The following is an 18,642-nucleotide window of genomic DNA, read 5'->3' on the forward strand; positions in this document are numbered from 1 at the left end:
TCAGTCCCCAGCTTTAAACCTGCAATAATGCTAATAATACAGAAAGATAGATAGAAACGTTTTGACGACAAATATTGAATAGAGATACTATCACTTTGATTAGTGTATATTTGGATTTGAGGTGATGTTGACTCATTATACACTTCTATATTTTTGTTTTTATAGTTGAAAACCAATTACATAGTTTGATTTAACCATTTGATTTAATCCGATATAAATCTTCTGGAATTGTGAGTCTAGACTTATTGATTAAAATTTTCTGGCATTTACTCTAGGACTCAACAGAGGTTTGAGTGAATGCTAATGTGTCATTCTCTTGACCCTTCATTTGATACAAAGATCTTCGTAATGGGCCATTGTATGACAACCCTTTATGCTTTAGCTCACTATTAATCCGAAAGTTACAGAAAAGGAGCTCTTACTTCGCAGGGTTGAATGTTGCCATTTTCTGTTTTAACCTATAATTATTTATTTGTAAGATTAAGAACTTGTAAGTTGTAAAACAGCACAAGCAACATTGTTTACCTATAATTCTTTATGCCAAATTATTTGAGTGGTCAGGTTTTAGAATGGTTCAAAATGCTGAGTTTTTGTTTGTTTGTTTGTTTGTTTGTTTGTTGGTTTTTTTTTTCCTTTACATTTTAGATATGGATTCAATGAATGAAGAAAATGATGAGTATGGTGATACTGTTTCAAGTGCTCCAAAAAGAATGAGATGTAGGACTTCTTCTGTATGGTCGGATTTTGAAATATTACCTATAGGTTCTGATGGGAAAGAGAGAGCAAAGTGTAAAAAATGTCAAAATTCTTTTATTGCCGGTTCTAGTGGCACTACTTCTTTGTTGCGTCATTTTGGATCCTAGATACAAGTTGCAATGTGTAGAATTTTGTTATAGCAAGTTGTATAAGCAGGAAGCAATATCTATGGCAGCGAATCTTCGTGATACATTGTATGGCATCTTTGAGGAATATAAGAATTCTACTAGTGATATCTGCAATATGGTTGAAGTAGCGTCAAGTAGTGGTGGAGTGCATGGTCATTATGTTAGGCATGATGATTTCTCTGGTTTTGAGACATATAAGAGTCAACTTATTGGTTCAGATTCAAGCAAGTCACAATTGGATTTATACTTGGAAGAGGCTCGATTTGACCATAAGTTGCACGAGGATTTGAATGTTATGGGGTATTGGAAGTCTCACAGTAATCGTTTCCCAGAACTTTCCTTGATGGCACGTGATATTTTGAGCATTCCCATTACTACTGTTGCCTCGGAGTCTGCATTCAGTATTGGTGGCCGCATTCTTGATAAGTTTCGCAGTTCTCTTTTGCCACAAACTGCAGAAGCTTTGTTATGTGCTCGTGATTGGCTATATGGAGTACCAGGTATATCATATTTTTTATCACTTATGTGCTTGCAATATTCATTAATTTGTATTTGATGTACTAATAANCGGATGAAGTTCTTTAACTTCTTGCTGCTACTGCTGTAACTAGCTATCTGCATATTTTTGAGCATTAATACTAGGATTGCCACAATGCCACGTGCTCCATTATATAAGTTGTTCCAATGAAAGACCTTCACAGTTCCACGTCCTTTGTGGTGTAGGTTTTTTGTATTGAATTATATATATATATATTGTGTGTATGTGGCTTTGTAACTCTCATGATATTAAAAATAATCCAAGACTATCATGCGAAGTTTGGCTAAAACTTCCACTGTATCTTTTTGGGGTCAATAGATTCAAGGCTTGCAAGTTCATGTCCAAGGATCTTGAAATTTCTGATGATGAGTTTGGCAAATGGGCATGTTAATTATTCAAGTTGGAAATATTTATACTAGGATAAATCTGGCTGAAGTTCCCTCTGCTTGGCATTGCCACACTCCAAACTAGGACAATTTGTCAATTTGTCATTAAAGAAATTTGTCAAAAGCTGTCATATTTGATATTCCTATTAAAAAAAAAAAAACGGTGATGTTGGTCTTCCTAATCTGCCCTAAATATCATGTCAATTTCTTTGGATTTTTGTGAATTACACAACTGTCACCAATCAAAGAAAATTATCTTATTATTGCCCAGGATGGCCCCTGATTTTCTAAGCTTAGAAAAGAAAAGGAATATACTAATAACTAGTAGAAATGCTATTGCACTATGTTTTTTTCTAACCATATTTTTTAGTAGTAGGATGAATATTTATCTTTTAATAAAATAAAGGTAAAATATCAAATTTTTTAGTAGTGGGGATGAATATTTTGGTAATATTTTTAGGGTTCAGGGTATTTTGGTCATTTTTTGAGTTGCAGGGGTATTTTGGTCATTTTTTGAATTCAGGGGTATTTTGGTAATTTTTTGGTTCGGGGGTATTTTGGTCATTTTTGGGTTTCGGGGGTATTTTGGCCATTTTTGGTTTCAGGGTATTTTGGTAATTTTCTTGGGGTTCGGTGGTATTTTGATTATTTTTTGGGTTTCGGGGTATTTTGGTCATTTTTTGGGTTTTTGGGGGTATTTTGGTAATTTTTAAGTTTTAGGGTATTTTGGTCATTTTTGAATATTTTAGAGTACTTTGGTCATTTTCACTTTAGTGGCATTTTGGTAATTTTGATAATTGGGTAATTGGGTGGGTTGGGGTTTACCCATAATAATTGGGTTGGGTTGGATTTGGGTTAAAAGCAATTAGTTAAATGGGTTTTAAATGGGTAAATGGGTTTTGTATGCCCAACCCAATTATGCCCACCCCAAACCCGCCCAAACCCGCCCATTTGCCACCCCTAGTTTATCTTCCTTATTTCTCTTTATTTATCCATCACAATTTTTTTATGGGATTTATCCATCACATTTGGTGGACCATAACCAACTGTAACCTTTGTCCTTTGCTTACCACCTTCCCAGATTACCCCAAATTTTAAGAAAACCATAGCTAGATCGAAACTTGCCTTACCTAATGAACCCAACGAAATTGAACTTAAATCCCACCAATTTAATAAGTAAATCTCACCGGTCCAAATGAAGTTCGGATACTTGTAAATGTTTTTTTTTGGGAAAAATTGTAAATGTAATTAATAAGGAGGGAGATAATGAAGATGCTATTAATTAGGTAAGTATTTAATAGTGATGTAAATAATATTGTTTTATTTTTAACCGTTAGATCTCATGAAAATCAATGGCTATAAAAAGGTGTAACTTTTATGCAGTTACATCAGGTGTAACTTGAACCCATCTCTACACACATATATAGAATATCTTTCACATATGAAACTTATACATATGCCAAGAGAGTAATGTAACTCAACTAATACATCTGGGTATTTCTAACAAAAAAGAATAGAATTTAAATCCCGCATCTCCTTGTAACTATTGAATTATAATAATAATAATAAATAAAAACTCACACATATAAATCCCATATATAGAAGAGTGTGACTGTTTTACCATCCCAAAATGCATTTTTTATAGTCCAGAAAGTTTAGGGATGCAACAAAATGTCATAACATTTTCATATCATCTTTGTTTTTAGTTGTAGTTTATTTAATTTTGTCTTAACCTATAATAGATTGATGTTTCAGCTGTCATGAAATTGTTATGAGATTTTGTTGTGACTATAGAATAATTCTATGTAGTTTATGGTTGTCAGAATTGGGTGTTGAATCAATGGTTGTCAAAATTGGGAGTTGAATCATAGCATCGTACAAATTTTTCAAAATAGTAGATCCCCTTAGGTCAATGGATTGTACACTTGTCAAACAAGTAATATCTTGTCCCAACGAAATACATGTTATATATATATATATATATATATATATTTTATACACTAATATCATAAATTAAAAATTATTAAGTACTTTTAGAATAGATACGAAAGTGTTCCATATTAAATAAATAAATAAAAACTATAAAAGTTAATTTTTTACATGACTTTTTTAAGTCTTTTATTTTACATGAACATGATTTTATTATGTAACTAGTTTTTATTTATGTGAAGTACGAGGTTATTGTATAGTACAATATATGTTGTCTTTTAACGTTTAAGTAAAATGAATCTTTTTTTATTAGTCAACTTGAGAAAACACCTTCAACCCCAAACTTATTGCCATCAGCTCTGAGAGCATTTTCATTAGCTCTCTCATAAAAAATGCTATTTTGACACATCAAAAATCTACTTTACTATTTTATCACATTATTTTACAATATACTATTTATCAGATGTTCTATTTTTTCATTCTAAACATTAAAATAATATATACAATACATTAAAATAATATATTTACTCAAAACCCAACAATATACAAACACAGCCCCGGCAGTCACCACCAACCAAGAACCATTGCTACAACCACCACCACAACAACCACCGCTAACCACTGCCACAAACTACAACCACAATCACCAGTCCTCCAACAAATTCCAAATCCAAAAACCTCAACAAAAGAGAGAGAAAAAAAAATAAAAAAATAAAAACTCAAAACCTTCAACAAAACCCCACCATACACTGATACTCAGCACAGCCCGCCACGACCATACCCAAGCATAGCCCGCCACCACCACCCTTAGGCCCTCGGCTATATATGATAGAATTGAAATTATGAAACTATCTATTCATTTTTTAAGGATTAAGACAGCTTAATCTTCATTGACAGAGATATTAAAACCAGTTTAGCTCTTAATCTGTTTGTGCCTTTGTGGCAAAGCAGCTTGAGTTTTTTTTTTTTTTTTTTTAATTTCTTATTGTAGTTAGTACGTATACATACAAGTGATGAGAAAGTAAGATAATGTAGGATATAAAAGCTAATGACAGAAAAGATAGAGCTTCAAATGAAATAAATTAGAAGTTTGAGAGCTTAACTGAGAAACTAAAACTTGCCCAAAAAACAATTAATTAAAGAACTTATTGGTCATTTCACTCAACCAAGTCGATGCAACACACAACCTATATTACGTATACTTCCTTGGTATATTCTCTAGCATATGGATCCTCTGAATGTGACCTTTTTTACCATTTTTTTTTTCTTAGGAAGAGTTGTGAAATTGAACAACAAAATGATGACAGTGATAACCAAATCAATAACTCATCAATCCAACAAAACAAGGAAATCTTATTACCTAGTTGGAGTGTTGGACTCAACTTGTTTTGCAAGTAAATAAATAGTTTTTTTTAATAAAAAAAAAATGAAAAATGATTGAAGATTCTTTTGATTTTTTTAAAATTACTCTACCCAAAATTCTTTAAACCATGATCATTCATGATTAATCATCATATTTTGCCACATCATCAATATATTAAATAAAAAATCAAATTTCTGTTAGTTAATACTCATTTAAATATTAATATCGTGATAAAATTTGAACTATTCATTTAACCATCATCAGTAATTAAGATTTTAAGGATTCTACAATAATATAACTTGATATCGATCTAAAAAAAAACAGCTTGATTGATTGGAAACATGAAAGTTTACAATATCAAAACAACTTTGTGGAGTCATGTCATATGGCACAAAATCCATAAGATTGACCAAAGCCAAAATCTAGCCATTAGCATAGTTGCTCGATTAGCCTCTCTGCAAAAGTGTCAAATTTTGTAACGAGGGAGTTGGGTCATGAACCACCTACAATCATTAATAATAGAGGCAAAGAAAACACCAAAATTGAATTTTTCATGAATCATACCAGCAACTAACTCACATACCTAAAAATTTAGCTAGCTCAACCTCCAAATGAGTAAATTGATCGTTAGGTTCACAAATAATGTCTCAGTGATGCACGTATATATAATTAGTAGTAAATGCAAACCCAAAGAGCATTCTTTTGGAGTTTTTTTTTTTTTCCTTTTTTGGCATGAAGAAAAGAGTGCAAACTACAGAGACAACAAACTAAATCTAAAGTCAAAACAGACATAAAATTAAGCAATAGATATTAATTAAGGAGGTCTTGTTAGGGCACCAGATGTCATAATTTAGAGTAAAGAAAGAGGATGAAGATGAAGACTCAATTCAAAGAACATGGACTCCTTATTGTTAGAAATGGCAAAATTGGACCTGAACCTAAATTTTTTTAATCAAAGCAAAAATGCGTGAAACCGTAACCTAACCAAGCTAACTCATGATATGGCCCATTTGTTAAAAACTTTTTAAAAATAAAAATAAATAATAAATTAAGACATGGTTGGTTTACTTATATGTTTTGAGCTTTATAATACAAAATTCAAACCCAAATTTTTTTTTTTTTTAGAGCAATTCAAACTCAATTTAAATTGATAACTATTTCTCCAAAAAAAAAAAATCAATTGATAACTATAATACTGCCATGTGATTGTTATTTAAAAAAAAAAAAATATAATAAATATATATTGTTAATGTTTTGGATAACGCCTTGCTGCTAGATTAATTTGACTCATTTACATTTGGTAATTAAAGTAGACTCCAAGGGTCATCAAAGTAATTCTACCAACGTGCGCTCGGAATCACAAGTAAACTAACGGAGTCTTTGTTGCCGCCTAGGTTGTGACTTTCCGAATATGTACCACATTTTAACCGACAAGGTGTACAGTGACGGAATTAAATTAATTGAGGAGGTTATTTTCGTCAATTTGGTGTAGCTTGTAACATATTGCAACAAAAAAAAGATTTTGAAGTATTCTTTTTAATTTAATTTGTCTAAATTAAAGGATTGAGTCCTATAATATTTACCGAATAATTTTTTTTTTTATATATATCAAGGATTTTAAAATTTTAATTTCACCTAGATTTATTTTTAAAAAATTAAAATTGTTAGCATATACATTAGCCTAGCCTGCTAGATTTGGGCCTAATGTACTGCACTTCCCATACACTTAGGGGGTATTTGGTAGGAGTATTTAAACAATAATTTTTGTTATTTAAACAACACAACATGTATTTTCATAACACTTTTTTACTCACACGTATTTCCAAAAAACTTAAATAATGATACTAGAACAACATTACCAAACGGACCCTTATATTACTTATACTTCACACATTACTTATAGTCATCTCAAGAAAGGCTATCTCTAATTATACTCCATCTCCTCCGCTAACCAATATATTCACTAAGACTCACTCACTTAGTCGTCTTCGAGATCTTATCCAAACTCCAGTTGGCTTCCTCCTTGCCACCTCGAATTTGAGGGAGGTATTAGTATATATGTTAGTATAGCCCATTGGACTTAGACCCAAAGTATTGTACTTGTAGTACACTCATATTACTTATACTTCACGCATATTATGCTTATACAAAACTCTCTATTGTACAGTGTTATACACACAAAATATACATCAATATACAGACAATTCTCACTTCTTAGTCTCTCTCTATATATTCTTAACAAAAATTAAAAAATTAAACACATAAAATAACATAACAAAATAACTATCATTTGGTCAAAAGTTTTGTAACTCAATTGATTGGCACTTCCATGCACAACTTTACTGTGTACTATATTGTCCTCCATCCTTATCCAAGTTCTAAAGGAGAAAGGCTGCTGAGTGATTTCTATAATTCTAGCTCCTCTAGGCCAGTCTCCATAGCCACCATAACCAGTATGCCTAGCAAAACAGAGCCAGAGTTTCTCATAGGGGCAGCACCAATCCAATCCATGGTTATGTCCAACAAATATTGCCTGCCACAATAAAGAGAAAAACAACTCAACATGATCGTATTCATATCCATCAAACTCAAGCCATAGATTCATTTAGTTTCTGAATTTCAAGAACCATAAGCACACGTATTGTATATTAAATATATGTGGTTCCAATTTGGAGCTTTTCTTAAGACAAAACTGATCGGCTTACTTTCAACCTTCTTGCCAACACATTAACAATTTTGCTTAAACTTCTTCCACATTTAAAAGAGAGATATAATTACAATAATTAAAACTCAGCTGACCATCCTAAACCACATTTAAGATGATTTGGTGCGAGTGTGTGACTCATATGTCATGGGTGCTTGAACTCATATTTTCCTGTAAATGTATTGTGATAGAACTGAAAAATGATAATTGTACCATCCAAGTATGAAGAACGAATTTAAGGGGAAGCAGTAGAACAACACGATAAATTAATCATGGTGAATAACCAAAAGAAACATAACATGGAAAAAAAAAATAATAATAATAATAATACCATTTGACTGCAAAGAAGTTATAAAAGACAAAAATAAAAGGTACTCAAATCCCAACATGAAAAAAGATTTCAAGTTTCATTCGTTTCTTATGTAATTCCTGTCGATCAAATGGAACAATAACAAAATCCGAAAAAAAAAAAATGGTCGTTTTGGGCCATAGAAGCCAAGCCATAAATTTCAAGCCAGGCAAAGCCTGGCCAGCTTGTGTATCAAGAAATTCCAACCTTCCTATTTGACTTGGCATTGGTAATCAATCAATCCAGCTGAAAATGGGGTCATTCAAATTTCAAGTTCAAATCTAAAGTCTAAACCCAGTCTATATCCAGGAGCACTAATGTCTCATCTGTGTATGGAGACATGTACTTTTTTATGTATATATATGCATATGCTTATTCAATTCCTTTGCGTCATTACCTAGAGAGCAGACATCTTACATGAATTTATGTTATTTATGTGTGAATCTATATATTTACAAGTGAATATGGTTGTGCGTAAGCATGATTATCTTTGAAATGAATATATTTATGTGTACATGCATGCTTATCTGTGTACTTACCTTGACAGAAGGCCTTTTAACAAGAAGTTCCATGATACCCAATTCAGCTGCTTGTGAAGAAACATTTTCTTTGTTAATTGAGCCTACACAGGGCTTGTGAATTCCAAACTGTGGAGCAACTTTATTATATGCTTGACTTGGGATATGCCAGAATATTAGCTCGGGCACACTGTCAGGTAACACTAAACTGGATAAGAAAATGCAGGAAACAGATTTATTTAACCAAAAAATATATATATATATATATATTCACCATATCTTATTGGTGTACTTCAAAAAAGAAAACCAAAACCCCAGCATTGCCAATTACAACTATTTGCCTCAGTAGAATAAACCTTCTGTCTTTTTCACTTTCTATTTAATCAAACCATGCCGGGAGAAATGTTTAAAAGTTTTCTGTTCATTTTTTTCTATCACTTACAAACCATTAAAATCAACAAACCAGAGTCTAGATATTTAAACCTTGTTACCTCTTAATTCTAGTCAATGCTAATAAGGTGCCATGAAAAGTAGTGTAAAAAAAAAGGTAATTCTTTGTTCTAATACCTTGAGTTAGGGTTGATCTCTTCAGATTTGTTCTGGAACCATTCTGCTTGAGCATTTGAGATAACTTGTGGATAGGACCCGCCGCCAGAATCTAAAAAGTACAGGTACACCACAGGTGACTTTGGATCATCCGATGATGAGACCTGGATAACATAGTTGGATATACTTGGCCAAAGCGCTTTAGGACCGTTGCTAGAATAAGATAGCACATTATGCTCAATCTCATGTTTCATCAACTCGATACGCTGTGTGCCTCTGAAGCTACATGCTTCTTCTCCTGCCAGTTATGGAACATAAAAAGAAGAGAAAAGAATGGAAGAGATTAACATGGTTTGGTGACTAAGACCTACATCCACAACACCAAATGGCTACATCTTTCATTCACCTGATTGATAGCACATTACAGGATTTGAAAATAGGTCAACAATCAATTTCTTACATATATACTTAGAATATGAATTTCATATCTATATAATTGATTTTTCCAATCCCTCGATTTACTCCATGCAATCAATTCCTTGATTTTGTCAACAATTTGTGCAAAATGTCATTCTTTCCAACATATATTGTTATGAATTTATGATTATTGGTTAAGTTTACAACTGAAGAAGTGGTGTCCTATCATAAATGATATCTTCAAGTTACAAAATTACAAATATCATTAGAAGGGGTATATTATGTTCATATTTTGTATAAAGGGAGGAGGGTGGGATCTATTACATGGTTCATTTGGTTCTGTAATTTCAGTATTCTCCATTATTGTGAATTTCTCTAAGACTCTTTCCCAGCTTATAATAGGTCAGTTCCAAAGAGGCAGCTGTCTGAAACAATGAGAGGTCAATCATAATTCTGGAAAACATTGAGAATCCCAAGGCCTGTTGCCTGTCACTAGTGATGACTGGTTGTCACCAGCTTATTTATACCACATTTCAAACATCATGCTAACCTGAATGCGTTGAGTTGACTGCTGGGCAAATAAGTTGAGGAATTCCAGGGGCTGGAAACCACTCCTTCGGCCATTCAAATGGTGCATCGTCATGGTTTCCAAACACACTGGCAAACGGAATACCTCTGGATTTTGTTGGAGAGATTGCCTGATCCCAGTACAAGCTGGCATTTGCAATTGGTATATTGTTGGCCGTAATGACATCTCCAAGGTATATAACAAAATCTGCTATACAATCAGTTAGTTATTAACTATGTGAAGGTGCTCTATATCAAGCTTTCTTTGAGCGCTTCACTTTTTGAATTGAAAAATCATTGCAGAAATCATGGAAATTTGTCAGGGTAGACCAAAACATAGGGCAGAAATGCAGCCTATTAAGTCAGCTGAATATCAAACAATTCAGAAGAATCCAACTAGAGATCAAATTTATGGTTGTTTAGCGCTAAGCAAGCTGCAAAATAATAATAATCTTGTCATCTTCAACAAGTGATACTTATTCCTAGCATATTAGTTCAGTAGATGGAACATTTCAACAGCAAATAAAGATTTCTTAAAGTAGCATTCAGAGACAACAAACATATACTAGTAAAGCCCATATAGCCATATCATTGTCATTTCGAGTCATCTGTGAAAGACACTTGACAAATGATCGACAAGAACAAGTGCTAAGTTACTAATCCCAGGTTACTAATCCCAAACTCCCTTCAAGAAAATTGGACATAATACTTTACATAGAGAATGTGCATCCACAGCTACTAAGTACTAACAAACTAACCATTAACAAGTAATACGTTACCATGAGTTGACCTTTCTTTTATGAACAAAGCTTGGGTTTCAGTGTCCAGTTACATTAAACATGTTAGGATGATGACACGTATAACGCTGGATCCAAGCCAAGTCTTTTTTACTTGAGCTCTCAAATCGATTCAAATGATGAATTTATATACACACATTCATTAGGGTCTTTTATTTTTTTAATACTAAAATTCATTAGGGTTGGGTGCAATTATTTTGAAAAAAGAAATTAAAAAAAAAAAAAAGAGACTAAAAGGTGTTTTTTGAAAAAGCATTATCCTTTGCTCTTTCTAAGAAAATTACTTTTTAGTCTAAAATTAAAAAAAAAAAAAAACAAAACAAAACAAAACAAAAACAAAAAAAACAAAACAAAACAAAAGGCACTTTTGGGATTTAGATACAAAAATCAAATAATAATAATAACAAAGGCTTTCTGATTTACTTTTTATCTTTTACATCAAAAAATAAAAACCTAATTACAGTATATCTTTTGTAAATGATAATAAAAATGAAAAAAAAAAAAACACACACACATACAAAGGCCGATTTTCATATCTTTATCTCTAAATTTCACAAATCACAGCATATGAACATTTTGCAACGAAAAAAAAATAATGGGATTATTCTTTATTCTATAGTAGGACAATATACAATAATAACATGGGACATGTACTTCACCAAAGTTTTAATAACGTGGGACATTCTTTCTTTCTTTCTTTCTTTCTTTCATGACACAAATACAACAACAAACAGAGCTAGCACATGATAAAAAGAGGTACTAATAAATTAGACCATTAGATCATATCATGTATTTTCATAGACCATGATTGGTTGTCTATTACTATTTCATAAATTCGCTATTTTTTTCTCCACTGCTTACCGTCTATCGTGTAAGATAATCATGGTAACGTATGTATGATAGTGTATAATACTAGCATTATCAATAAATGGAAGCGATAACATTACCTGGAGTTTCATCGTCAAGTATAGTGTTCATAACTCTTGTTGAGTTCACGTCCTGGAGTGGACCCCAGTCAGTCGACGTGGCCTCCCCAAAATGCAGGTCAGCAAACAGCGCTATCTTGAACGGTGCACTCGCCCGCATCTGAACATACCTCTCACCTGAGGCCGTTGTTGTTGTTAAGCCGAGCACTTGGTAATCTAATCCGACGGTCAGGATGAAGAGAGAGAAGAAGGTGAAGGATAAGATAGTCATTTTGGGTCTGAGTTTGTGGCCACTCTGACTCCATTAAGTCCTGGAGTGGACCCCAGTCAGTCGACGTGGCCTCCCCAAAATGCAGGTCAGCAAACAGCGCTATCTTGAACGGTGCACTCGCCCGCATCTGAACATACCTCTCACCTGAGGCCGTTGTTGTTGTTAAGCCGAGCACTTGGTAATCTAATCCGACGGTCAGGATGAAGAGAGAGAAGAAGGTGAAGGATAAGATAGTCATTTTGGGTCTGAGTTTGTGGCCACTCTGACTCCATTAACGGAGAGCAGAGCAAAGACATGGGTTTTTTTTTTGTATCAACGAAGGTGAAGGTTGGTGGATGTGGAGGATGAGTTTTGGTGGGAAAGAGGATGAAATGACGGAATTGTCCCTGGTTTGATTGAGATGGTTTTTGGGTTTGTGATGAATGTCCCTATTTTTAAGCATAATTTTGATTAGGTCCCCAATGATTTTGTGAATTTGCAGTGTACCAAGAAAAACATGATTTTGTTTGTAGTGTAAAATACAAAAAGTCAAAAACAACTCATGAGGTTGGGCTCAGCATATAAATTGTCAAGATTTTTCAAAAAATATCTAATTTACTCTTTAAACTTTTTTTTGTTAAGAGAGTTTCAACCTATAGCGGTATCTCGACGCTTAAGACTTTACTAGTTAAATTAGTTGGAATTTACTACTCTCTCTAACCTTAAAAAAAACAATATTTAATGTTGTTTAAAAGTGTATTGTTCTCCTAAGTCCTCAACTTCCTTCCAATCCCTTGTCTTTTTTTCTTTATCTTTTTTTGAGAAGATCCAATCACTTGTCGTGATTGCATAGGTTTCATAGTAACTATAGGCCTCGTTTGGTAGAATGCTTTAATAACATGTTTTCAATTTTTAAACAATATTACACGCATTTTTACACACTTTTTCACCTACGCATATTCCAAAAAAATATAAACAACATTACAGAACAACGTTACCAAACAGCCCCATATCATGAAAATTATATGTGTAATGAAATATCTAGGTAGCCAATATTAAATAAAGAACAGTTAGAGATTAAATAATAATAATAATAATAATAAGTGGGAAGAAGTACAAGAACTTTTAAATTGGGAATTTTTGTACTTTAGGAACAAATTAGATTTTTTGAAAAAATATATTATAGTATATAAACTAGGGGTGTGCAATCAACCCACCAACGCGCCAAAACTAACCCAACCCAACCCAACCTGCCGGTTTTTAGGGCTTGGTGGGTTAGATTGGGTTACAATTTTTTTTTTTTTTTATAGCGGGTCAAGTTGGGTTCGAGTCATAAAATTTCAAACTAGCCAAACCCAACCCGACCCGACCCACCCATATATTTAATATATATTATTAATGAATAATTTTTTTTTATAATAACCAACTCTTCTTCCTATCTTATATAAAAGCCAATATTAATATATATTAATTAATATATTAATGTATAACTAAGTTTTTTTTTTTGAGAAAGGATGTATAACGTTGGTATATTAGTTCATATATTAATGTATAATTTGTTTATTAACTCAGGTGGCAGGTGCGATATATTTTTTTCTGCTCAATTTAATAATAATAGTAATTAAAAAAAAAAAATTGTCCAACTCATGGGTTCAACCCAACACAACTCGATCCATGTGGATTGGGTTAGGTTAAGTTAGACTTATGTGATAAATTGAGTTTGGTTGAATTTTTTTCAACTCACCATAATGTGTTAGGTCAAAAAATTCTTTTAACCCGACTCATGTACACCATTATAAACCCAAAGCTGAAGAATAGTCTTTGTATTTTACCTTTTTTTCGAATATTGTTTTTTCAACTTGCCGCCAAGGCCAAACTTTTGAAAAATAAGATAATTGCTAGTAATGGCAATACTGTAATTCTGAAATGAGGGTTGGAGGAGACCCATTGTTTTATTAAAAAAAAATAAATTGTTTTTAATCTTTGGAAAGGTGTGGTATATATTTTTTTAGAAGATTTCAAAAACCGCTACCAAACAAAAAGCCAAGTAACCAAGTACAAGTGGCATGTGCGGAAATTGGCTTGTTAAAGATTGGAATTGGACCCATTTTGGCCCAATTGGGTGGCCTATTTAGTGGACTCAAGTGACAACTCAAACAGCTAAAAACTGGTCAAAATAGCATGTTTAAAAGCTGGGTCTCTTTTTCTCCTCAACCTGTGTGGAGGTGACCAAATAGAAAATAATCTCTCTTTCAATTCTCTCTCTAAAAGTTAACGCCCCGATTCATAAAGTATTTTAACAACATATTTTTGGTTTTTAAGCAATATTACATATTTTTTTTACATATTTTTTTACTCACACGTATTTCAAAAAATATAAACAATATTACTCAAACTCCTCTACCAAACAAGCCCTAAAGATTTCTAGGTTGTGGAGTTGTGCGTTTTGCTCTAATATCAAGTGCCACCACCTAAGGCAGTAAGATGTAAGAACCTATGATATAATATGGGTATTTATATTGTCCAGTCCCACAGCCTATACATATCATATATAAAAGAATCTCGTGTTGCTTATGCTAAATCACCTAAAATGAGGGTTTAAGAATTTTCAAAATATAACTTTGAGATGTGGAACCATTAGACCAATCCCTAGTATTTGAAACAAACGCATTAAATTTTAGTCTCATGGAACTAGTCATGAGGCAAATTCAAATTCAATCACACTTCCATTTATATGTGTTTGGTATATACATGATTTATTTTGTGGGTAGTATGTGTATCCACTAAATATTGTTCGACAAAATATGTAATATTGGAGCTTTGAGGTGCCCACCTACTGAAATATATATTCAAAATAAAATTAAACCTGCTCAAACACTAAAATAGTAGCAAGTAACAAAAGCATAGCTTGTCAAATCCAATCCAAGTATTTACTTCTAACAAATCCTAATTGTTTATTTGGGGTTTTTCTTTTGGTAGTTAAGTGATACTGAGTTAGTACATATGTAAAATGCTACCTTTTTGGCATTATGATTTCTCTGTCTCTTATTATGATGGTTTTTGACCTCAAGAAGTAGCAACATAAAAAAATAACAATAACAAAAGCTAAACATCAGAACTGAACGCTAAAATCTAATGGGTGCTTGACAAATCAACTTTGACAATATTCAAAAATAGAGAGGATGGATGAGCTCAGCCAATTAAATGGGTATATCTTATCATCAAACGAGCTTTTGTGGTTAACCCCAATCAGCTATTTCACTGGTTGAACGGTGAACTAAATTGAGTATTCAAATCTAGCTTTGGTAACATTTTGGATGATATTCGCATGCTCTCCGATGGTTTTCAATTTGTAGACTTTGTGTTTGTTAATCGTCGTTGTAATACAGTAGCTGATGCTCTAGCTAAAAAAGCTAAGCTAATTGTCGGGGCTCAGGTTTGGCTGCATGAAGTGCCAGCAGACATTGCCCCTTTAGTTCTCCTTGACGTTCATTGAGTTTTTAGTTTGGTTTTAATAAATGGTCCAGGTCCTTGATCTGGTTTCTCAAAAAAAAAAAAAAAAAAACAATCAAACTTTTAAAATGTCTTGTCAAAACACAAAATAATTAATGCAAAGATTTTCCAAATGAAAAATAAAAAACTCTATACAAAAGTTAATTTTCAGCATGACTTTTTAAGTCTTTTAACTTTATATAAACATGTTTCTCATAAAAACAAAAACAAAAACCAAAACAAAAACAAAACACTTTATATAAACATTATTTTATTAGGCAATTTGTTTTTATTAGTGTGAAGTACGAGGTTTTTATTAGGCAATAAGTTATTGTATAGAATATATGTTGTCTTTAAAGTAAAATAGATCCTTTTGACTAGTCAACTTGAGAAGGTTTGGTGTGAATCTACTGGTAAGTCCAGTGTCATAAATATTTTTACAATTTCGCCACGACTTTGCACAGGACAAGTTATAAACAGTAAAATTAAAATATCAAGTCTATGTAGATTTATAATTTTACAATTTACAAGTTACTAAGTAGTAAAGTTATGATAAAATTGTAAAAAGTTTGTGACATTAAATTTACTTGCGAATCTATCTCCAGTATAACATTTTCTACCCAAAATTTATTGCCATTTCGACCCCAGTCCTTTCTAGCCATTATATGCCTCAGCTAATTTTTTTCTTGTTTTGGGTCAGCCTCAGCTAATTAAATAGCCGCTTCTTTCAATTATTTCTTGTACTTATACATGTGATGAGAAATGAAGATAATGTAGGCTATAAAATGTAATGCTGGAAAATATGGAGGTTAATGAAAACCAAATCAATAACTCGTCAATCCAACACAAAGCACAAGGTAATCTAAAATACCTAGTTGGACTCAAGATGACAACATGTTTTACGAGTAAATTAATCTTTTTTTTGTAAATAAAAAATTATATAGAGACCAATTATAAGAGGCTGAAACTAAATGAAAAATAAATTACCATTCTCTAGATTTTCTAAAATAACTCTATTATGGAATTTATCAAATAAAAACCAAAATATTTTAGATAATAATTATTTAGGCAAAAATTGTCAAATTTTGTAATGAGGAAATTGAGTGATGAGCCACCTACAATCATTAATAATAATAGAGGCGCGCACACACACACACACACACACACACACACACACACACACACACACACACACACACACACACACACACACAAAAAAAAAAAAAAAAAAAAGCCCACCAAAATTGACTTTTTCATGAATCATACTAGCAACTAATTAACTCACATACCTAAAAATTTAGTTAGCTACCTCAGCCTCCAAATGAGAAAATTGGCGGTTAGGTTTCACAAATAATATATTTTAAACAAAATTTAGCTACAAAATTTGGTGCAGCCTAAACCTACAACCTTACTTAATATCTTTTTATTATATATGAATTTTGACAAATCTACCATTGGATTACTTTTTCTTCTTATATTACTCATCATGCTTACAAAACTTCTAGAAAATTAAAGAATAATAGTTATATCATCAATAAATTGTTTAAATTGCAAGTTTTTGTAGTTTAAAGTTATGCATAAAATATAAGGTTATAAATCCTATAGTAAATAATATTCGATTGACACAAAAGTTGACATGTATATTAAAAGTGTAAAGAACATGTAACTAAACGGTTAGATTTTTAAAATATGCAGTAATGTTTATTTTATTGAGTAAAGTTGTAACCTTATATTATAACCAATTTTATAACTAAACTTTGTTTATATATTATAAAATTACTTAAGGCATTTTGCGTGTATTATTTACGTAATTAATGCATGTACTTAGTAGTAAATGCGAGCTTTTTTTTTTTTTTTTCTTTTTTGGCATGAAGAAAAGATTGCAAAGACAACAAATTAAATTTGTTGTCTCTGCAGTCTTTTCTTCATGCCAAAAAAGAAAAAAGAAAAATAAATATCCAAAGTCAAACCAAACATAAAATTAAGCAAGTGTGACATTAATTAAGGAGGTCCCTGTGAGCCACCAAATGTTATAATCTAGAGTAAAGAAAAAGGATGAAGATGAAGACACCCAATTCAAAGAACCTAGACTCTTCATTGTATTGATATGGATACCTAATTTGGAGTTTTGTTAGTTAGTTTTCAACCTAAATTGATTATGATTGCTACAAAACTAATCGGTTCTTTCATAAAAGTTATAATATACCTACAAACAAGTAATATTATAATCATAAATTATTTTACAATACTTTTATAAACTGTTGATATGACAAATTTTACTGTGTCTTATCTGAGTCCACTACCAATACCACTTTTTTACTTATCAATAACTGATCAACAGTTTGTAAAAAAAAAAAGTTGTAAAATAATAATTTGTGACTTTAGCATTTTCTATAAGGGGTGTTAATTCTATATTTTTTTTAAAAAGACGGGTGTTATTTAAGCAACTATTTTGTGATTTTGTGTAGGTAGCCTATACATGAAAGGTTAAATAAACACCAAAATGTTAGGTAAGTTTCTTAGGGGCAATAAATTAAGCTCTTTAATTAAATTTAAATACATAATTAATTGCATTGACTAATAAAGTATCAACAGTGTATATATCTGTGAAACTTCCTTCTGTAGATTTGAACCTTGGCCCTTGTTTCACACCCACAATCACTTATACTTGTAGATTGACCACCACACTAAGAGTGCACAATGATAAATACGTTTTTATTGAAAACAGTGAGAAGTGTTAATTGATTTATAGAAAATGCTAACGAGTGCCCTTAGGACATTGGTTAATAATCCTTTCAAATAAAGTTTTTATGAGAAATGAAAAAAAAAAAAAAAAAAGTAATTAATATTTTGACAAATTTTTACATTTTTCATAAAAGTAGTATCAAAATTTTTCTAAAATAATTTATTAACCAGTGCCTTAAGAGCACTCGTTAACATTTCCCTTGATTTATAAGACTTTTGACTACACACCAA

At 31.9% G+C, this 18,642-nt stretch overlaps 1 protein-coding gene across 4 annotated transcripts; it reads right to left on the minus strand.

Annotated features, from left to right (window-relative positions):
- Positions 1–7,180: 7,180 nt before the first annotated feature.
- On the minus strand, positions 7,181–12,226 carry LOC112006834 (probable inactive purple acid phosphatase 16). Of its 4 annotated transcripts, none has more exons than XM_065782682.1 (5): positions 11,946–12,226; positions 10,185–10,409; positions 9,239–9,515; positions 8,693–8,861; positions 7,181–7,633 (listed from the first exon to the last, which is right to left on the minus strand). In XM_065782682.1, exons 1-5 carry the CDS (start codon positions 12,193–12,195, stop codon positions 7,346–7,348), a joined length of 1,209 nt encoding a protein of 402 aa, XP_065638754.1. In that variant the 5' UTR covers positions 12,196–12,226; the 3' UTR covers positions 7,181–7,345. The 4 variants fall into 4 exon arrangements, with proteins under 4 accessions (XP_065638754.1, XP_065638752.1, XP_065638753.1 ...); XM_065782680.1 differs by having other exon boundaries at positions 8,693–8,879; XM_065782681.1 differs by having other exon boundaries at positions 10,185–10,412.
- Between the last annotated feature and the right edge of the window lie 6,416 nt (positions 12,227–18,642).

Source organism: Quercus suber, unplaced genomic scaffold (genome assembly GCF_002906115.3).
Source record: "Quercus suber isolate HL8 unplaced genomic scaffold, Cork oak 2.0 scaffold_310, whole genome shotgun sequence".
Classification (NCBI taxonomy): domain Eukaryota; kingdom Viridiplantae; phylum Streptophyta; class Magnoliopsida; order Fagales; family Fagaceae; genus Quercus; species Quercus suber.

What these genes read in the sequence shown, in the direction of transcription:
- LOC112006834 (XM_065782679.1), bottom strand. Translation starts at nt 12,195, where the DNA reads ATGACTATCTTATCCTTCACCTTCTTCTCTCTCTTCATCCTGACCGTC. An exon ending in ACTTGACGATGAAACTCCAG is followed by an intron (nt 10,413 to 11,945) that starts GTAATGTTATCG and finishes CTGATTGTATAG; the next exon opens with CAGATTTTGTTATATACCTT. An exon ending in AGTCAACTCAACGCATTCAG is followed by an intron (nt 9,516 to 10,184) that starts GTTAGCATGATG and finishes CATAACTGGCAG; the next exon opens with GAGAAGAAGCATGTAGCTTC.